The sequence below is a fragment of the Pocillopora damicornis genome, chromosome 10 (genome assembly GCF_964200805.1).
Source record: "Pocillopora damicornis chromosome 10, jaPocDami1.2, whole genome shotgun sequence".
Taxonomy (NCBI): domain Eukaryota; kingdom Metazoa; phylum Cnidaria; class Anthozoa; order Scleractinia; family Pocilloporidae; genus Pocillopora; species Pocillopora damicornis.
This window is the reverse complement of record NC_142679.1, coordinates 22,343,775-22,362,257: the sequence shown is the minus strand read 5'-3', so window position 1 is coordinate 22,362,257 and position 18,483 is coordinate 22,343,775. Positions and strand designations below refer to the sequence as shown.

The window sequence follows — 18,483 nt, the reverse complement described above, 5'->3', positions numbered from 1 at the left end:
ATTAGGGATTTTCGATGAAACTTTCCAGAGCTATAGCTTTTTGCGACTGCAAAACTGCAATCCTATAGCGGACTTTTGCGCGAATTTCCTTAATTTAACTGGGCTCCACTACCAGCTGCTGAGTTTGCAGAGACCACGCTCGAGGTCGTCGAGAGACCAGCTGTTAATTTAAGCAGATAGGAGAAGACAATGCCAAGTCCATGGCATTCATAAAATCCTGTAATGAAATTAGTGTAGTTTACACTATATGCTCCACTTGTCACCACTGTATCGGATTGATCAGGGATGTGAAAATATATCGGTTGTGACAGTTTTGTATGCGGTTTTCGGTTTTGATCGAATTTGTTTTCGGTTTTTTGGTTTTGGATGATTTTTCTACGGTTTTGCGGTTTCTAATAGGCCCCGACGCCCCCCTCCATCACCCGTTGAGAAAAATTTTTTGATGAAAGAATTGCTTGAAGAAATTTAAAGTATGAGAAAAGATAGACAAAGAAATCAGTAACCTATCTTTTGATTCTCCGTGGGCTTCCAGGAACCTAAACTCGGGTTGGGATATAAGATTCCCCTCCCACCCATCCCCTGGAAAATGGTGATTTTGCATTCGTGCGTCTATGTACGTGAGAGTCTGGAAGCCAATGTTTTGCCGCTGGCTTTGTTTTCTGTCCCATTCAATCGGGTCACGGAGTCGATAAACTTGACGAGGAAAAATTGCAATTTCAATGGTAATCATCGCCTCATGGCGGGTAACTGTTTAATTAGGAAGAGCACAGAGGGCTGGTGAAGTAGAGGAGAGCAATGAGTGCAAAAAAGCCGCCACCCCGACCACCCTTACCACGAACAACGACCGCGAGAAGTGGCCAGCCAACCGGAGTAGCTCCTGAAAGATCGATTCGAAATGCATTTGCTTCGATCTCTATTCGTTACAGTTCTAGCAATAAGGAGTTAGATTCTGACGAAGAAATATCCATCGAACGTAAAGGAAACAGAGAGAGCCATGATAGAAACGATCCCCGACTGCGAATCGAAGGTGAAAATGAAGAGGATGGTTTCTGTAAAGTGACAGTGGAAGATTACGAACAGCTTGAGAGCGTCGACCCTTCTCGTCAGGAAGTTGACAAACATACTGAAGCGATTTCAAATGCGAAAAAGAGCTCGTCGGAAGCTGGCTTGAAATTAGCTAGTAAGAGCCACTCTACTCAAGAGCTGAGAGCGACCTCAGAAAAGCGGTCGATAGTTCAGAAACAAAGTACGTGGCCGAGTTATTTGCGATCAGAAGACTCTGATTCGGTCATAATGAAGTTCCTGCGTGGTCGAGGAGATCAGGGAAACGAACCGAAGTCTGAACCCGCAAAAGAAGGCCTTTCGCTTCCAGAACAAGAGATAAAAGAGGAAAACGATGTCGGATCGATTCCCTCCAAAACTCATGTTGATGAAGATTTACAAAGCAAATTAACAGTGGACAGACCAAGATCTAGGTCTCCGTCACCTTTTCGTCGTAAATTGAATCGAGATCGTCAAGATGAAAACACCCGTGGAGGTGCCGAACAGGAAAAGCCGAAAAGCTCAGCTGGCATTTCTTTATCATCTCTGTTGGCGAGTTTAGCGAAAGATGAAGCGCACGTTGAGCCTGAAGAAATTGTTTCGGATACCGAAGAAAATGAAAGTAGCGCAGACATAAACTCTGAAATTCAATCTTCTTCAGACTTGTCTTTCAATTTAAACCATTTTGAGGAGACCAGAAACACAAAAGCTGGTAATGATGTACGACATTTACCGCACCCTACGGTAGACAAATCCCCTCATTTCGTCAATTTTTGTTTTTGCTCTTTAATAGTTTATATCTACTTCATCACATCGTCTCCTCCGTTTATGTCTGGGGTAGTGCTTGGAGGTTTACTGACATATTTAGGGGGATGTGCATTTCTTTGGCTATTTTGTCCAGTGGACTCCATTGCTGAACGATACGAAAAAGAACTAATGGAATATGAACAAAGACTAGCAAGAATCCCCACGCTTGATTACAAATCTACTGATCCTGGGTTACTTTTAGAGAGAAACAAATTAGAGGCAAGTATTCAAGGTTGCATTTATCAAAAACATTCTTCGTGACAGGAAAAGGAAAATCTCCTCAACCGATTTTTCACTTGCCCATTTCTTTCTGGAAGTGTATTCGTCACTTTCATGTTACTTTCTACGCCTTAAGCGTGTGTTTGTACAGTTACGTTTACCATCGAGTTTAGGAAGTCTGATATTCTATAGGAACATAACATTTTAAAATTATGTCGCGGTAAATTTTTAATGATGTTATTCGAATTTCTACAATCTTGACGTACTATGTATATTGATGCAATTGGCCAATGATATAGATAGAACCTTGATTTTATTGTCAGACCTTGTGATCAAGTTTTGAAAAAATGGATGGTGTAGCTTTGATGCATCAAAATTGAAGCAAAATACCCTCAGGGAGACATACAAGGAAAACTTTCTTCGCTAAATGAAACAAATATAGTTTATCTAACAGATTAATCATTAGATATTACTTTTATTGATCAGAGAAATGACGTCATAAATTGTACAAAGCCTTTAAGTGGCTTTACTTTGAAGTGTACTTTACATAAATAATGTTTTTATCATTTGAATTAATATTTTGCTTATTTTGTAAAATTTCAGTCCAGATCTTTCTTTTTATGTTTGTTGTTTTTTTTTTTATTTCCTAGGGCTGGATGTTTAAGTCATTTGATTACATCCCAGACAAGTTTGAATTCAGTGCCGAGACTATTCCAGTCTTTGCCTCCTTAAATGGAACAAACTTAAAACTGTCACATCCTCATGTGGAAGATTCTGGAAAGAAGTTTGACCCGCGATCCATTGAAGAGGGAGCAAGCGTATCATTCTCAAAGCATGAACACTATGATTTAACTGGAAGCAAAGTTTCACTTTTACCAGCATCAATGACAATGAAGAAAGTATGGAGTCGAAAGTTTCCAATCTGCCTTGCTCTTGAAAAGCTAGGGACACATTCTGAAGATATCTCTTGTTTTAGCAAAAGTGCTGATGAAGAAAGTGGTGCAAAGGAGAGCATCAAAATCAAGGAACAAGATTCTTTAGATGATGTTGGTGTACTTTACTTATTTGCAAGGACTGGTAGGGAGAAAGAAGATTGGTATAATCACCTGTGCAGACTTCTTAATGACAATTCTGGAAACTATTCCGACCTGGAGACCCCGCCATTGTGTTCATATCCCCAATACATGGCTAAACTCATTGCTCAGCCTTCCCAACAGTCAGAAATTGCATGGGTTAATGTCATGTTTGGGAGAGTATTTTGGGATGTATGGCATGACAAGTATTGGACTAACAAGATCAAGGAACGCTTTGAAAACAAGCTTGCCAAGATGAAGAAACCCTCCTTCATCCGGGACATCTCAATTTCTGATCTTAACCTTGGCCAGAGTCTTCCAGTTATAACAAAGACATCTTCTCCGAAGGTTGAGCATGATGGTACATGGGTTGATTTAGAAGTGACTTACAATGGAGGCTTGATCCTTACTTTTGAAGGCCATTTAAATATAGAAGGGTACTTGAGTTACTTTTTAAGCCTTGGAAACAGTGAGCATGCCGAGCTTGAAATGGCAGAGCTGTCTAGGAAATATGAAAATCTTGACAAAGAAAGTTTGGGCGCAGCTGAACTTGATAATGACTCAGGATCTGAGAGTCCACCTGACAGTGACTCTGACTTTGAATCACCAGAATCTGACTTTGAAGAGTTTATGATCAAGCCTCTTGGAACTGTGCAGAGTGGAAGAGAGAAGCTGGAAGATATTCCTCAGAGTGAAAGCTCTGACTCCTTCACCTTGAGCAGTTTTGATGGTGATGAAGAGCTTCTGGAAAGCAAGGATCCTTTATCTCTGAGTAATGCAACTGATGCAGAAGAAGGAAATTCTTCTTTGGAAAAGAGCACTCAACCAAGAAGGAGACAACTGTCTTCTCAGAAACAGAGTTCAAGTGAGGAACTATCAGATAAAGGCTTGCTCACTGAAGTTCTTCCTGAGAAGACATCAGAAAGTGCCCCTAGTACTCCAATGAAAAAACATTTAGGTCTTTCTACTAAGAATGGACCAAAGCGCAAAATCTTCAGTGTAATTGAACGGCTGGCAAAATCTAAGTGGGTGAAGAAGGCAGCAGAGACTGGCATTGTCAAGAGAGCAGCTGAGAGGTTTTCTAATTTGCCAATTATTTTGTCAGTGGAGGTATTAACAGTCAAAGGAACTCTTGCACTGAACATTCCCCCACCTCCTACAAACAGGCTGTGGTATGTTGTAATCAACTGCATTAAATTTTTTCCTGTTTTTCTCCTTTCTTTTTTTTAGCAAGGTAATTATCTCTTTCCACTAAGTCTTTGTGCCAATTCACAGGTATGAAAACGTATTTGATATAAGTCCAGCTTTACATGGTTATCGTTGATTTCCATGTATTAGGAAAGGGAAAGAAAAGCTTTATGGAAAGGGAATGATTAATTTGGAACTTAAAGATGTTCCACACATTTGGTGACTCTACATTCAGTAAATTTAATCTGTTGCTACATGCCAGCAAACTCAACAAATTTCTAGTGAACTTGGAGATTCTTAAAGAGGAGTGTTACTTACTGGTATGAGAGTAAATGTATAGGTTTTACACACTTGGAGGAAAATCAACTGTGACACAATATTGTAGAAAAAATTATTTTCATAATTTAAATAGATTACCAGTTGGTAAATAAGATGCAAAACACAATATGATAATTAACATTATTATTATTTTTACCTGTTAAGTAGCAAAATTTTTATTTGACTGTATTTTATTTTTTCCTGCTTGTACATTAAATTATGTTGTAAAATCTGATCTAGAAGCTATGGAAGAAGCACTAGTTTTGAAGAACATTTTAGACTTTATCTGTTCATGGGGTGTAATAATTTTCAGTTTGCGTTAAATTCAAATTTGATACATTGTTAGGTATGGTTTCCGGGGGAGTCCCATGTTGTTTGTCTCTGCAAGACCAAAGCTTGGTGAACGTCAAGTCAAACTCACCCATGTTACTGACTGGATTGAGAAAAAGTTGAAACAAGAGTTTAAGGTAAGTATTTTTAAATGGAAATTTGTGAATAGATGTTACATGTAAATTACCAAGTAAGAGAAAAAACAAGAGAGCAGGTGAAGTTCTGCAACAAACAGCTATAAGTCTGGGCTAACTCATAGAGCTGAGTACAGACCTAATGGATGTATGGATTATTGTTTCCACCCATATGTGGTATGATAGTCAATAGTAATCCAACCCTGCCTTTCATACGAATCCCCACAAATCAACTTCATTAGCAGGAGGGACAGCCATTCTGTAGATTGGAGAGGTGCATTGTCATTGTAAAGTATCACTGAAGATTGATTAATATTTGATTAAAAAAAGTGTATTTGGGCTGACATGCCAAGTGGCTTTTCTGGCTTGTGCTTCAAGCCTAATTTTGTCTTTTTGTCACCCTTGCTGTTTTGTTATTGTTGCTTTAACCTCACTTTGGACTGCATCCCTCTGGTTTTTGTGTATTATCTTACAGTTTTCAAATTGTCTTTGCATAATTTCTTTGCTTGTTTTTTTGTAATGTGTTTCAGAACATGTTTGTCCTTCCCAACATGGAAGATCTTCCAATTAGGCTCATGAATTCAGGACTAGAGGAACAGTTCCCGCATTGGTGACTGAGTGATTACAGAGCTTGTAAAATATCACTGTTTTCAAGAGCATTAAAAAATGTCTCCTTTGATTAAAACAAGAGCCACCTAGACACTGACATGTCAATGTTGCCCTTGGCGCATTGAGAATAGGTTATGTTTCAGAAAATCTTTAAGATCTGCAGAGAGAATGACTTCAGTTTGAGTGATCAGAAGACAGCTTTAAGCTGGTATCAAATATTTTCTAGATTTACAATGGTTGCCACTTGTTCCATTATACATAACTTAAATGTGTGAAAAGTATAATAATCATATTTGAGGAAGTGGGGGGTTGAGAAGTATAGCATATAATATTTTAATTATTTCTATTCTTGTTATTAATCAAAGCTCTCAACATTTCATGATGAATGCTCATTCAAATTTTAAGAATTAAATTAATATGAATATGTATTACAGAAAGTTTAGGTGTGTTTAAAGTCTTTTTGTGTATTTTTATGTAATATTTTTCAATGTACAAATCTGTAGGCTGCTATTGTCATTTGTTTCATGTAGGGCTGTTTTCTCATAGAGTACACTTGTAATGGCAGCTAGTATTTAATATTAGATAGCATAATATGTAACTTCAGTTATAGCTATTGAAGGTTGTTGTCCACACCCAATAGCCTCTTGTCTTTGTCTTTTTGTTTATTTGAAGTGGTCTTGATGTAATGTTTTGATTGGCTGTAATTTCAAAGTGACGATTTTCAAATTGACAGAAATTGAGCAATGCATTCAGACTGACAATGGACTTTTAACCTGTTAACTCCTAGATCTAATTTGTAATTCTCCCCTCTAGCTGCCACACATTTCCTTGTAAATTGGTTACAAGAATTTGATGTTAGATAGAGATAACTTTGTGATAAGTTTAAGTATTCACATTACCTGTTTGCTGGTGAATGTATGGATATTGTAGGGAATATTCATGTTAATCATTTCTGAGAGTTAAGGGATTAAGAGTTGCAAACCCCAGACAGGTTCAAGTGTTGTGTGATTCTTCTAAAAGATCAGCATTTTGTTAGTTCAGTAACAAGCAATTGTAAATAAGTGGTGTTTTTTTTAATAAATGCATTTTGTAGTGCTGCCATTTCCTTTCTGCAGATTGTAAACAGTAAAGGTAATTAAATGTTGGTAGGAAACTTCTCTACAAAGAGTACTTTAAGAATGAACTAAAATGACTAAGTGGCATCTGGGCTTTAGAATTAACGAATTACCGGTACTTTAAATCTGTGAGGAAAGAAATTTTAGAATATAATCCTATTAGATATTTTACATGGTAAAAACAAAGTTATGATTTATGAGACTTAATATGAAAATGATCATCAAGGGTGGATTACTCTGAAGTTCTAAAAGTAACTACCCTTTGAATGTAATGATATATTTTTAAGTTTGCTAGCTAATTGCAGAATGGAGCAATATTAAAAATGTTTTTCCTTTTCAACAAATGATCTACATTAAAAAATTCTTCAATCTCTGAGATTTTCAACTATATCAGTTCGAAAAAAAGGCCAGAATTAATTAATTTATTGGTTTCATTTGAATGACACTGTCAGGTTTCATCTGAATTCTTCTGAATTTTAGTTTTACTATTAAGAATGACTACTTAATAGTACTAAGTATTTAAAAACTTCCCTAATAATATGTTAATTGGTTTAGTTTTAATGTAATGTGGTAAAACTTCCAATATCATTGTGTATAGTAAATTAAGTATGAATAACTTTTGAACAAAGAAAAGCTGTTACATTATTTTGTCTGAGGAATACCACACAATTAAAGCTCATTAAATTAGACTTCAAGCTTGATAATTTTAATTTCACAACTCTGATCATAGTAAAAAACTTGATTTGCTGGCTTGGTTACTTCACTGCAGGAAATATTGTGTTCATCTGCAAACCAAATAAAATACTCTACCTCAAAATTATAATTTTTTGCAAAGAACATTTTTAAAATTAAGGACAATTGTACACTTATCATAATAAAAATGTTTTAATTTTACTAATGGAATCAAATGAAGTTACCTTTACTTACAAAGGCAATTAAGGAACAATTCATATGTTTGCAGATTCCTGATGGTTGAAGCAATGAAAGCAACAGGTTTCCCCCTTTTATCGCCACTAGTACTACAACAGATGCACATGTTAAAACATTAGTTAACTTTCCCAAATAATGACATTTTTATGGACAAAGTAAATTTGTCTGAGAAGCTACCAAGACAAAAAAAAATACTAACTTGATCGATACTTACCTTAAGAGTAGATGCAAAGTTCTCACTAATGCTGGGGTCAACTCACTATCATAAATAACATCTATTAAAGAAATTAAAAACAGTTTTGTTTTTAAAAGCACAATTTATAGTAAAGAAAACTCAAACACACTCATGCTTTTTAGTCATACAAGAGCTAAAAGGCAAACCCAACTGCTTTTGATGTGCTTTGACCCGAACCTTTGTCTTCCAATTTGATGGCAGGTCTTTTTGATGGGAAGAACTTTTCATCTCCATAACTATTACACATACTTTTCACAAATTCATCATTTGGTCCTAAAAGATTTTCAATTCTGATAAGTCACCACTGTGTCTGTTATTTGTAAACCAGTATGAAAGAATTCATCAGATTACACTTAATGTGGTGTCATGCAAGATTAAAACAATTGTCTGATTTAAGATGGTGCACTGAAACCTCAGGATGAGCACTCATGGCTACAAGGCATTGATGTAAGTGATCCGTGGTTTCCTCTATCATATAGAAGAAGCTGAAGGAGTAAGTGACCAAGAGAGCAGCATAGTGCAGCTGTTGTGGCCTTGTGAGACCTCATCATCATGGCTTAAATTGCCTTATTGGACAGAAAAGAACTTCACATAGTGCCAACACCAAAGTCACCTTAGTGTACATTCTGTGGATTTAGCATCACCTAATCATCATCCCCCACCACAGCCACACCCCATGAGTGTCCTGCACTTAAGAGAAAGTGTACCATATTTCCCTATACATACCAGCAGCTAAAATAATCCCAGTTGAAAATCTCCTCAAATCACTCTTCTTTAAAGTTGTCCAGTCTAATTTACAAATGTCAACTTGAGTGTCCCAAGAATGATTGGCACAGTCTTCAATTAAGTGCCTTATCTGACTTGAAGGATGTCTTGAATAGCAAGCAATGAAATCTGAAGCACAACTTGACAGGTCATGAATATCTTCACTTTCAGAATAGTCTGATAAACATGCCATACACTGTGGTGTTTTGTCAAACTTGTGTAAAGTTATTTCCATATCAGGTGTCTTGCTGGTAGTCACTCCAGAGTCTTGCTGAGAAGTTATATCTCTGTGATGTGAGTAGCCATGATTATCTTGAGTCCTGAGAGCCAATCCTTTCCAATGTTTATGCATGTCACTCTCTGTGTGAGACTCACAAGTCCTTTTGTTATTTAAATATGGTAATTCACTGTCTGCCTGGCTTATGACAAATCCATTCAGTTCAAGGTTGCTTTGAAGTGCTTTGAACACTTCATTATGGCAGTCACTGAATATGTACTGGCTTGGTGAACTCATGGAGCAAATAGAAAGTCCTGTAAGTCCAGTACCACAGCCCAGCTCTATGATGGATCTGGAAAATAACACCAAAGAAAATGAATGGCAAATGGAAGAATTGAAACTGGGAACTATGAAACCCTTCAAGAATGATTTATACAACCCCAACTACCCAGCCTTCCTGACAAATGAAGCAACTGACTGTAAAACTACTCCAGCCTAAAAAAGATGGGTTACTACAGTTGGTGACCCTGTCATATTTCATGCGGTTTCCCTAACAGTTTGCAAGATTTATTTTAATGTCAAAAGCAATGCAGCAATGTCAAAATGAGTTGTCAAGTGTACAACACAATTGCCATACATGCCAGGATTTAAGCCAAATCTCTAGCACACTTATCATTGGTACAACTAGCATATCCCCAATGCAAGCCCTCTGAATATTTATTACTGCCAAAAACTTAAGACATTAAGATGGCATCAAGACTGCCAAGCCTGCATAATGATTTTCATTTTTAAAATAACCATCTTTTTCATGGAATAAACTGCAATTTTAACTTGCAGTTCATGTCCTTGGTCTTTTTCTTAATCTGAAGCCAAGCATACAGTTACCTGTCTTGAAATAGGGAAGGGTTTTCTAGTGCCCACTCAGCAAGGTGTTCTCCTGCCTGTGATATCAGCCATTCCAAAAGAAAATCAAATGTAAACATTTTGATAATACAACCCTTAGAAATTAGCTCCTACCCTTCCACCCCTGTTGAATTTTTGGAGAGTGACCTACTCATAGTTCTCACTTTAATAGGGACACTGCTGAAACAGTTTACACCATACTAGGAGTTGAAAATTAAATAGCAGTAGATGAATAAATAAATAATTATTTAAATAAAAAAGAAAATTAGTTACATGCCAAATCTTATATCTACATTAGAAAATTACCATTTACAAGATTTAATCTACATCAAAACCATGACTTAAATACAGTGAATAAAAAATAAAAATGAGAACAATTATCATAATGTTCTGATCGTGGATCTAATGGTGGGCATAAAACCAATAGTGAGCAGAAAAGTATCTGTTGTTACTGGTAACATTTTTCCTCTGAGTTCTTACCCCTATGGCTTTTATAAAAATCCAGCTACGTCTTACTATAACAGTCCACCTTGATACATTCCCGGATACATAAAAATTACCACCAGTAATTATGATATTATCTTAGAGGAAAACTCACCATCCAGGTACTAAGTCCTGTTGTTCCTTTAGAGATAAACTGTTGAGTTTCTTCAAGGGTTAACAAGGCCCCACATGGCTAAAAAAGTGATCAAAGGTTAAACCATTTAATGGTATGGTTTATTTTGCATGAAGAGGCCAGTGGTAAACTATTACCCTCTTCTATGGAAATTGTTAGTCTACTGAAGGTTGCCTCAATTATCAATTAACATTTAATTAGGCTCCTCTTAAAATGTCAGGCCTAACAGATCACAGGTTTTAGGAATAATTCACCCAATCACATGCTAAATATTCTCACTGAGAATATTCTTGATCACACACCTAATTCTTATGGTTGTACATAGAACTTTCCCTATCTGATGCAGAACGTATGACACCAGAAGTCCTTCACAAGGGTAAAACCTGTCACCCAACTTTCTAATTATAAATGGCTTACAACATTAAAAATGACTTAAATTTTGTCTTAAAAGGGGTTGCCTTTTCCAAAATGCCCCAGAGGAACAAGGGTCCTTGAACCAATTTACATGGGTGGTGCCTTTTGTATATCATAGTTACACGCATACTATAACTTTCTTAGACCTTGGCATGTATGTATATGTTAGTTTTGATGGCAAGGTTCCCACATGACCCCATGCTTCATTAAGGGTACAGTTCTCAGATAAAAGAAAGGTAGTGCCACAGTTTCTTTAAAAAATTACCCCCACGACAAAAACAGTTGATTACCTCTGGGACCAAGGCTTTGTTTTAGAATAGCATGGGGTTAAATAGAAATCTTTCGTTTTTGATGATTGTCCCCCATACTTTTCTGAATGAACCTCATCAGTACATATGTTTTGAAGCACTTGTTATCCAGGTGTTCTGCTTTACCACACACATCTCCGTATGCTTCATAGAGTTCATCCGCGATCTCGATACACCTCTCCTCACATAACTTCAGCATGCGTTTCAGAAACAGTCTTTGGTACGATACCGAAGGAGCATACGACGATTCTGCAGTGAAGAAATAAGTCTGAAAAATAATTAAATATTTCAATGGCTAATTCAAATACGCAAAAAAAAATTTGAAATCGATCGATGTATGAGACAAACCATGCATAGGATTTTTCTCTGTTTTTCCAAGTCGAGACTTTCCTGCTCAAGTGCCTGAAAAATCAATAACATTGAGAATAAAATTGTTTAAATCAACCGAAGAGATTCCTGTACAACCTCATACTTCATTATACATGACAGTTGCGCGATGAACGACAACAGTGGCTTAAAAAGTTTTTTAAGTTTGGGAAAAAATGCCTTGTTACATAAGAGTAGTTTAAATTAAGTTGTCAGTAAGTCATCTCGCCCGAAGTTATGCTGCCCGAAAATAAAGATATGCCGCCTAAGATTTTCAGTCGTGTCACCACTGACTCTTTCTGCAAAATAATCTTACTTTCCAAAGAAATAATTTCAACGGAGCCATTTGCAAGTACTGCTTCTGAATAACATCAAGGTTCAAAAGACTAAAGCCGTCCGCCATGTTGGATGCTATGACAGAGTGGGGCCTAAAACCAAGTCAAGTGCGGAATTCGGCCATCTTGGCGGTGTCAGCGTTAGGGATGTGAGTAGATTCCTGCACAATCCTCGGCCATCTTTCTATTATTGCACCGTCAAAAGCTGCTCTTTATATCAAATTATTTTTTTAATTATATCACGGTGCATATTAGATTGTTTGTTTGCTAATTTTGACGTGAATTTTGTCGGTCTTTAGGGGTCGCAGAAGTCGCTCGCGCTCTCCAGCACCTCGCAAAGACAAAGAAAAGAAGCGAACTACTAGTACCCGTGGCCGGAGTCCAGTAAAGTCAAGTAAGGCTAAGACTAAGGCTAAAAGCAAAGGGGATTCAAGCAAAGTGACTGCCAAAAACGGCACAGATAAAGGAAGTAGCCGTCGAAATCGTTTATCAAGCAGGTGACTTGTTTGAGACCTTTCTGAATGCTTTTTACCTCTGTTCATTGAATATCGCTGATTTAACCGCAACCTTATGCCACACATCAGTTTCATTATGTATACAAAGCTATGATCAATGTAGTTTCAATTTGGCAGCAACCATTTTGCTGTATGTATCATTGTTTGTTTACCATATGTGACCTGCGCAAATCAAAGATGTGTTCGCATGTTGTTTGGAGCTGACATGCGGAAATTTTAGAATGGCAACAAAGACGTTGTCTTGGTCATTATTTATGAGATATGAGTGCATATTAATCATTGTAAGCCAGGTTGGCTCTTAACATACTGATCTGTTTAACGTGCTCTCTAGTAATTACCTCGACGACCAAACCATGGTAACTTCATTCGACCCCAACTGTGTTTCACACTCACCCAATGCTTAGCTCTGAAAATTATGAAAAACTTAGTGAAAGGTTCAACCCAAAGTACTAATAATGACAATAAGGTACTAATAATGATGTCAAATTATTAGTGCACACATTCTCTGTGGATATGCTCAAATGTGCTTCAGTTGCTATTTGTTTGACATGTCAAAAAGCATAGAGGAGAGATTTTGTGAAACTGTACCAAAGTGTGGGAAGTTGACTCAATAAATGTAGTATCTGCAGTGGATATTGGATTTATCATGTCGAGTTCAAAATCTGCCTAGAATCCAAGCCCACCATCTCTTTGCTTTTTTTTTCACATAATATCATGTGTAGCCTCATTGAAATATTGCTTATTTTCATGATTGTGTTGTTATCAGTTCATCATCCAGCTCTGGCAGTTCTAGCACTAGTCGCAGCTCCAGTTCAGGGTCAAGCAGCAGCAGAAGTAGTAGCAGCAGTAGTAGTGGATCAAGTCATAGTGGGTCCAGTCGCAGTAGTAGTGGATCAAGTAGCAGCAGTAGTAGTAAGGATATCAAATTATTTTCTTGGAAATAAATATGCACAGTGTTTGACTTATTCACACACCTTAGTAGACCTATCTCATGTTTAAAAAAAGATTTAATCATTTATTATCCAATATCATGAGAGTGATGAATCAAAGGTACCATCCACCTGTAGCTGAGTGGATAAACTTAGGAGTCCTTTCATACTTTAATTATTTTAAACCCACTACGTTGCTGAGTGATTCTATCATGATAGAGTCTTGCTTGTTAGTTAAGGGAGCTTGGTTTGTGAACTTTTTACAACTGCTTTGAAATCCAAGTTCCATTGAGTATGTGGAGCACTACAAGTCTCATAGTGAGAAAATCACTAACCCTCTTATCCCCTCCAGATAGTCTTTTTCAGTTTTGAATATTCAAAGATATTCTCTGAATTTCTGACAAATAATTTAATGTTTGTGAAAATGAGATTGCACTCAAAAATTTCCCAGAGCTGAATTAGGACTTTAAAAAAATCAGTATACTCCCCTGCAGCTTGTAAACTTTTTAATGTTGTTGTTCATAAAAGTAAATACTTGTGCATCTTCTTACTGGGCCTCCATAATGACTTTTTTCTTTTGTTTTTTTTTCTGTAGATAATGAAAAGGGAAAAGCTCCCAAGACTAAAAAAGAAGTGAAGGAAAAGGAGACCAAAGAAGTGAAAGAAGTAACAAAGGAACCCAAAGAAGTCAAAGATAAAGCCCTACCCCCTCCCCCTAAACCAAAATCGCCCAAATCCTCTCCTCCCCCAAAATCACCGAAGAAATCGCCAAAGAAATCACCAAAGAAATCACCAGTCCCTAAGTCACCCACCCCGCCGCCACGCACTAGGCCCACGCGGCGATCAGTTTCCAAATCCGTGTCCAAGTCTCCTAGTCCTGTGAAGCGTGGACCTCGCGCCCGTTCATCGTCGTCTTCAGCTTCTTCACGCTCACCTAGAAGACGCAAAAGAAGCCCGACCCCCAAACCGGCCAAGCTTTACGTAGCACATCTTACACGCAACGTCACGAAGGATCACGTTTTCGAGATATTTAGCGTATACGGTCACGTTAAGTCAGTTGACTTACCCATGGACCGTTTTAACTTTATGCCCAGGGGATTTGCATATGTAGAGTACGACGAGGCGGACGATGCAGACACTGCCTTGAAACATATGGATGGCGGGCAGATTGATGGACAAGAAATAACCGCACAGATGGTGCTTCCCATAAGGCCACGCGACGTTAGACCCGCTCGCCGTCCCAGTCCACCCCCGAGGCGCCGTCCGATGCCAACTTGGAGGAGATCACCACCTGCACGATTCCGTGGCTCGTTTAGAGCGGGTAGACGATCGCGTTCTCCGTCTCCAAGGCGCAGGTCTCGCTCGAAATCACGGAGCAGAAGTCGATCACCACCAAGGCGACGGAGATACAGCCGATCTAGTTCGAGTTCATCGCGATGATAAGGACATTGCTTTGTTTAAGGAGAGAAACAGTGTAGAAATACTGTACTTTTAAATACCACTAGCTGCATTACTGGGGTGAAATTCTTTTAACACCTCGAGGTTTCTCCAACGAAAGGACGTTTTTGCAAAGACATTTCTATTATTATTTTTCTTTCGTCTCTTATTTTAAAACGGTACATTTTCCTTACAGACAGTCGAACAATGCCAACATGGCATTTCAATTTGTCTCTCAGAATTTGGAATAGAGTCAAGTTTGTTGTTAGTTTCTTTCATAACGTTCAAGTATAAGACCCAGGTCTTTGCTATTTTGCTGAAATAAAGAGTCGATCATGATCTGGATGTACTTTGATTAGATTATGAGGCGCCCATGTGACTCATGGTTGACTCGACAGTTTTTTAGTGGCTCCAATATTGTGCGATTGGTTCTTCTGTACGGCATTACTAGAAAATTAGATATTTTCCAAAGGGGCACCCTTTCGAATCTTCCCTTCCTCTGATGAGTTTTGTTTGCTTGTGTTTGGTTTTTTGTTTGGGTTTTCTTTTTTGTTACTAATGGTTATATCAGAAAGAGAGCTCGATAGAATTTCGTAGATTAACTGTGTACGCTTTGCATGAAATCAAGGATGCCTTTGGACTTATTGGCTTGATATGTACGATTTTGTATGTTAATTGCGTCCATGGAGAGTAAGATGGGTAGTCCTTGTTATTTATCATGGTGCATCCTTTGTGTGAGGCTGGCGCAAAATAAGAACATGGTATCACGATGACCCTCTCTTGTGCGTCTCAGGTGAACCTTTGAATGTAGGAAGGAGTTGACACTATTATTTTCTGTTTCATCAACATGCACCAACAGTTTCAACCATTTGTTTGCTTGTTTACCTTAAGCTTTACCTTCCAAAAGCAGAAAACGACGGAGAACTCCGGGACTTTCTCGAATGCTTACAACAGTTGTTTTCATTTGTTACTTTTAAAAAGAATTAAGATATTCAAGAAGACACAAAAACATTCATTGTTACGGTGCAAAGCAAGCACTGCAAAAAGAGTTGAATTGCGTGAACAAACCACGGGGTGACCGAGGTAACATCTAAGGATTAGTTTCGAGCCAGGACAAAAAGCGAATCCAGACAGATGAGCTATAAAATCCCTGCAGTCTGTATTCAGTCATCTGCGCCTAATTCTGGTTTGCCTTACTGGTCAAAATTCTGTCAAAACTTACATCGCGTGACAGTGATTTCGGTCACGAAATTTGCTCGGATTACCTCAGCAACTTTGCATCTGGTTGAGTTCTGCTCAAAGGTTTTTTTTCATCTTTTTATTCACTTATTACTCGGGCTTTCCAAAGGAAACGCCCGCGTTGAAATTCTGTTTTTTTCCCTCGTTTACTTATTAAAGGTAGTGGAACTTGCTGTATCTGACAGAGAAATCTGGGAACTAGTCAAGAGTAACTACGCCTGGATAATTTTGTTTTACGATTGTACTTCGATTAATCATGGCGTTGAAAACGATCACTGTGTTTTGTGGTTCCAGCTCAGGAAGTGACCCAAGATTCGAGGAGAGCGCGAGAGGTACTTCTCTTCTGTGGAAATTCGAATAATTTTTGTCTGATCAGGTTACACTTGTGATCAAATGCGCACACTACCAAATAAGTTGGAACGTGCAATGTTGTGAAAACCAAGAAATGGCTGCAATTGTCAGAGATTAATTCAAATAAATATCTGCAAATTTCATGAAGAATAGCTTAATCCTCTGACCGTTTCAGCTTGCTTGCTTAAACTCCTCACTTGCATTTCTGAGGATAAGAAGAAAATCAAGGTAACATTTTCTGCACAGCCTCATCCTGTTGTAAAACAAAGCTGTACGTACTGTTCAGACTGTCCCAAAGAGAATTGTATGCGTATTGCATACAGTATGAGTATGTGCAGAAATTTTAGCCAAATCAATTGTTGTTGATTTTTAACTTTCATTTGAAATTCTCACGTGGTTTTGATATCTGCAGCTCTTGGTCATTGCTTAGCGAAGAATAAGATCAATCTCATTTATGGTGGCGGTTCTGTTGGGCTTATGGGTACTGTGGCTAAAACTGTTGCTGAAGGTGGATGTGAAGTTACTGGATTTCTTCCTGAGTTCTTTGTTCAAAGAAGTAAGCCACCATGGATATGTTTACCAACCAAAATGAACCTTAGTACCCCAATGTGAAAAGTTAGGACAGTGTAATACTGTCAAATAAAATGGCATTCTAATTAACCATTGTGTTGTTGAGTTTTATGTTTATGTTGAGGCTGATGAGTATCATATTTGAATGCTGACACTGGAGGCAATTACAATTACCAGGAGTATCTTTAACTTACAGACTTTGCTGAGATTAGCCTTAAAAATTATTCTTGGTCAAGCATTACATAGAGCCATTTGGGATAATTTTCAACTGCAGATCCTAAAGATTTAGAAGGCATCGGCAAGACAGTACTTGTTCAAGATATGCATACAAGGAAGAGAGAGATGTTAGAGCAGGTACCAACAATGATATAATTATGATAACTTTCAATGAACTAAAAGCATGGTGGCCCTATGGTAAGTGCTCCGGAGGCACAATAAATTCATTATGGTGTGTTCAGAAGTAAACACACCACAAATATTAGGGATAACCTCTCATACAGCACCTTCTCAGTCCAAGGGAAGACTCTATTGGGTGTGCCACTTGTATTTTTTGGAGCATCACAATAACCCTAGATGAATTTAATTTCTTACATTATTAACTATCCTAAATCAGAAATTTGTGTATTTTCAGGCTGATGCCTTGATAGCTTTACCTGGGGGCTTTGGAACATTTGAGGAATTACTGGAAATGATCACATGGTAACAAACTAATGTTAAGACTTAAATTAGATTATCTACTGCTTAAGAAGACAGTTAACAAATATATAATCTTCTTGTTGTTTCTCCTCTGAATCATTTTTCAAAAATGATGCCAACTGTTGTTGAAAGCATTCTTTAATCTGTTTATTTTAATTATTTTTTTCTCTTATTCCTTTGTCAGGTATCAACTTGGACTTCATGATAAACCAATAGGATTGTTAAATGTGGCCAATTACTGGGGAAGTTTTTTGGAATGGGTATGTTGAAGAGTCTCCTCTCACACTGATATACAAAAATCTTATTTAGAACTTACTTCTTATATCAGTGGTCAATTTTGTTTAATTTGCTCAAACACTCTTCACTGTTTCATCAGCAAGTTAGAAATTGTCAGAAGAAAAGAAAATAAAAGTACTTCTTCACTTTTGTTGCTCCCTTCCCCACATAGAGACAAAATCCTTTAAAAGTCCCAATAAACAATTTTTTCTAATTTTATTTCTCACCATCTTCATTACAATTGTTATCAGTGTAGTTATGTACCTACACAACTATTTGTGTTTTTTCCTTAACTTTAGATTCAGAATGCAGTCAGGACAGGTTTTGTGTATGGTGAGAACAAAGACATTCTCTTAGTTGCTGAAGATTGTGATACACTTTTGACTAAGCTGCAAGAGCGTGCTTCCAGTGAAGAAAAAACTTTCAAAAAATTACCAGCTAAATAAGTTTGTATGTTATTGCATATTGAATAAATATTTGTCATTTTGACCGGTTTTCCTTTTTTTACTTTCAAAAATGAAATGTAAATCATAGATTGGTAATTGAA

At 37.5% G+C, this 18,483-nt stretch overlaps 4 protein-coding genes across 8 annotated transcripts; 3 read left to right on the top strand and 1 right to left on the bottom strand.

The window, feature by feature from the left end:
• The first annotated feature begins 643 nt into the window (after window positions 1-643).
• Window positions 644-6,814, top strand: LOC113671429 (testis-expressed protein 2). Its single transcript, XM_027187617.2, has 4 exons — window positions 644-2,067; window positions 2,718-4,312; window positions 4,993-5,113; window positions 5,641-6,814. Exons 1-4 carry the CDS (start codon window positions 796-798, stop codon window positions 5,722-5,724), a joined length of 3,072 nt encoding a protein of 1,023 aa, XP_027043418.2. The 5' UTR covers window positions 644-795; the 3' UTR covers window positions 5,725-6,814.
• On the bottom strand, window positions 6,778-12,473 carry LOC113671587 (protein-lysine N-methyltransferase EEF2KMT). 4 transcript variants are annotated; one of them, XM_089185580.1, is made up of 9 exons: window positions 12,456-12,473; window positions 11,571-11,624; window positions 11,303-11,490; window positions 10,483-10,561; window positions 9,867-9,922; window positions 8,726-9,333; window positions 7,979-8,039; window positions 7,762-7,853; window positions 6,778-7,619 (listed from the first exon to the last, which is right to left on the bottom strand). In XM_089185580.1, exons 2-9 carry the CDS (start codon window positions 11,571-11,573, stop codon window positions 7,519-7,521), a joined length of 1,188 nt encoding a protein of 395 aa, XP_089041706.1. In that variant the 5' UTR covers window positions 11,574-11,624; window positions 12,456-12,473; the 3' UTR covers window positions 6,778-7,518. The 4 variants fall into 4 exon arrangements, with proteins under 4 accessions (XP_089041706.1, XP_089041705.1, XP_089041704.1 ...); XM_089185579.1 differs by lacking the exon at window positions 12,456-12,473 and adding an exon at window positions 11,905-11,997 and having other exon boundaries at window positions 7,752-7,853; XM_089185578.1 differs by lacking the exon at window positions 12,456-12,473 and adding an exon at window positions 11,905-11,997.
• On the top strand, window positions 11,975-15,143 carry LOC113671549 (uncharacterized). Its single transcript, XM_027187778.2, has 4 exons — window positions 11,975-12,072; window positions 12,223-12,420; window positions 13,205-13,350; window positions 13,963-15,143. The coding sequence occupies exons 1-4, from the start codon at window positions 11,990-11,992 to the stop codon at window positions 14,805-14,807; spliced, it is 1,272 nt and encodes a 423-aa protein (XP_027043579.2). The 5' UTR covers window positions 11,975-11,989; the 3' UTR covers window positions 14,808-15,143.
• A 1,114-nt stretch (window positions 15,144-16,257) lies between these two features.
• Window positions 16,258-18,425, top strand: LOC113671452 (uncharacterized). Of its 2 annotated transcripts, XM_027187652.2 has the most exons (6): window positions 16,258-16,375; window positions 16,807-16,950; window positions 17,239-17,318; window positions 17,596-17,663; window positions 17,845-17,920; window positions 18,236-18,425. In XM_027187652.2, the coding sequence occupies exons 1-6, from the start codon at window positions 16,300-16,302 to the stop codon at window positions 18,380-18,382; spliced, it is 591 nt and encodes a 196-aa protein (XP_027043453.2). In that variant the 5' UTR covers window positions 16,258-16,299; the 3' UTR covers window positions 18,383-18,425. The 2 variants fall into 2 exon arrangements, with proteins under 2 accessions (XP_027043453.2, XP_089041742.1); XM_089185616.1 differs by lacking the exon at window positions 16,807-16,950.
• Window positions 18,426-18,483: the final 58 nt, after the last annotated feature.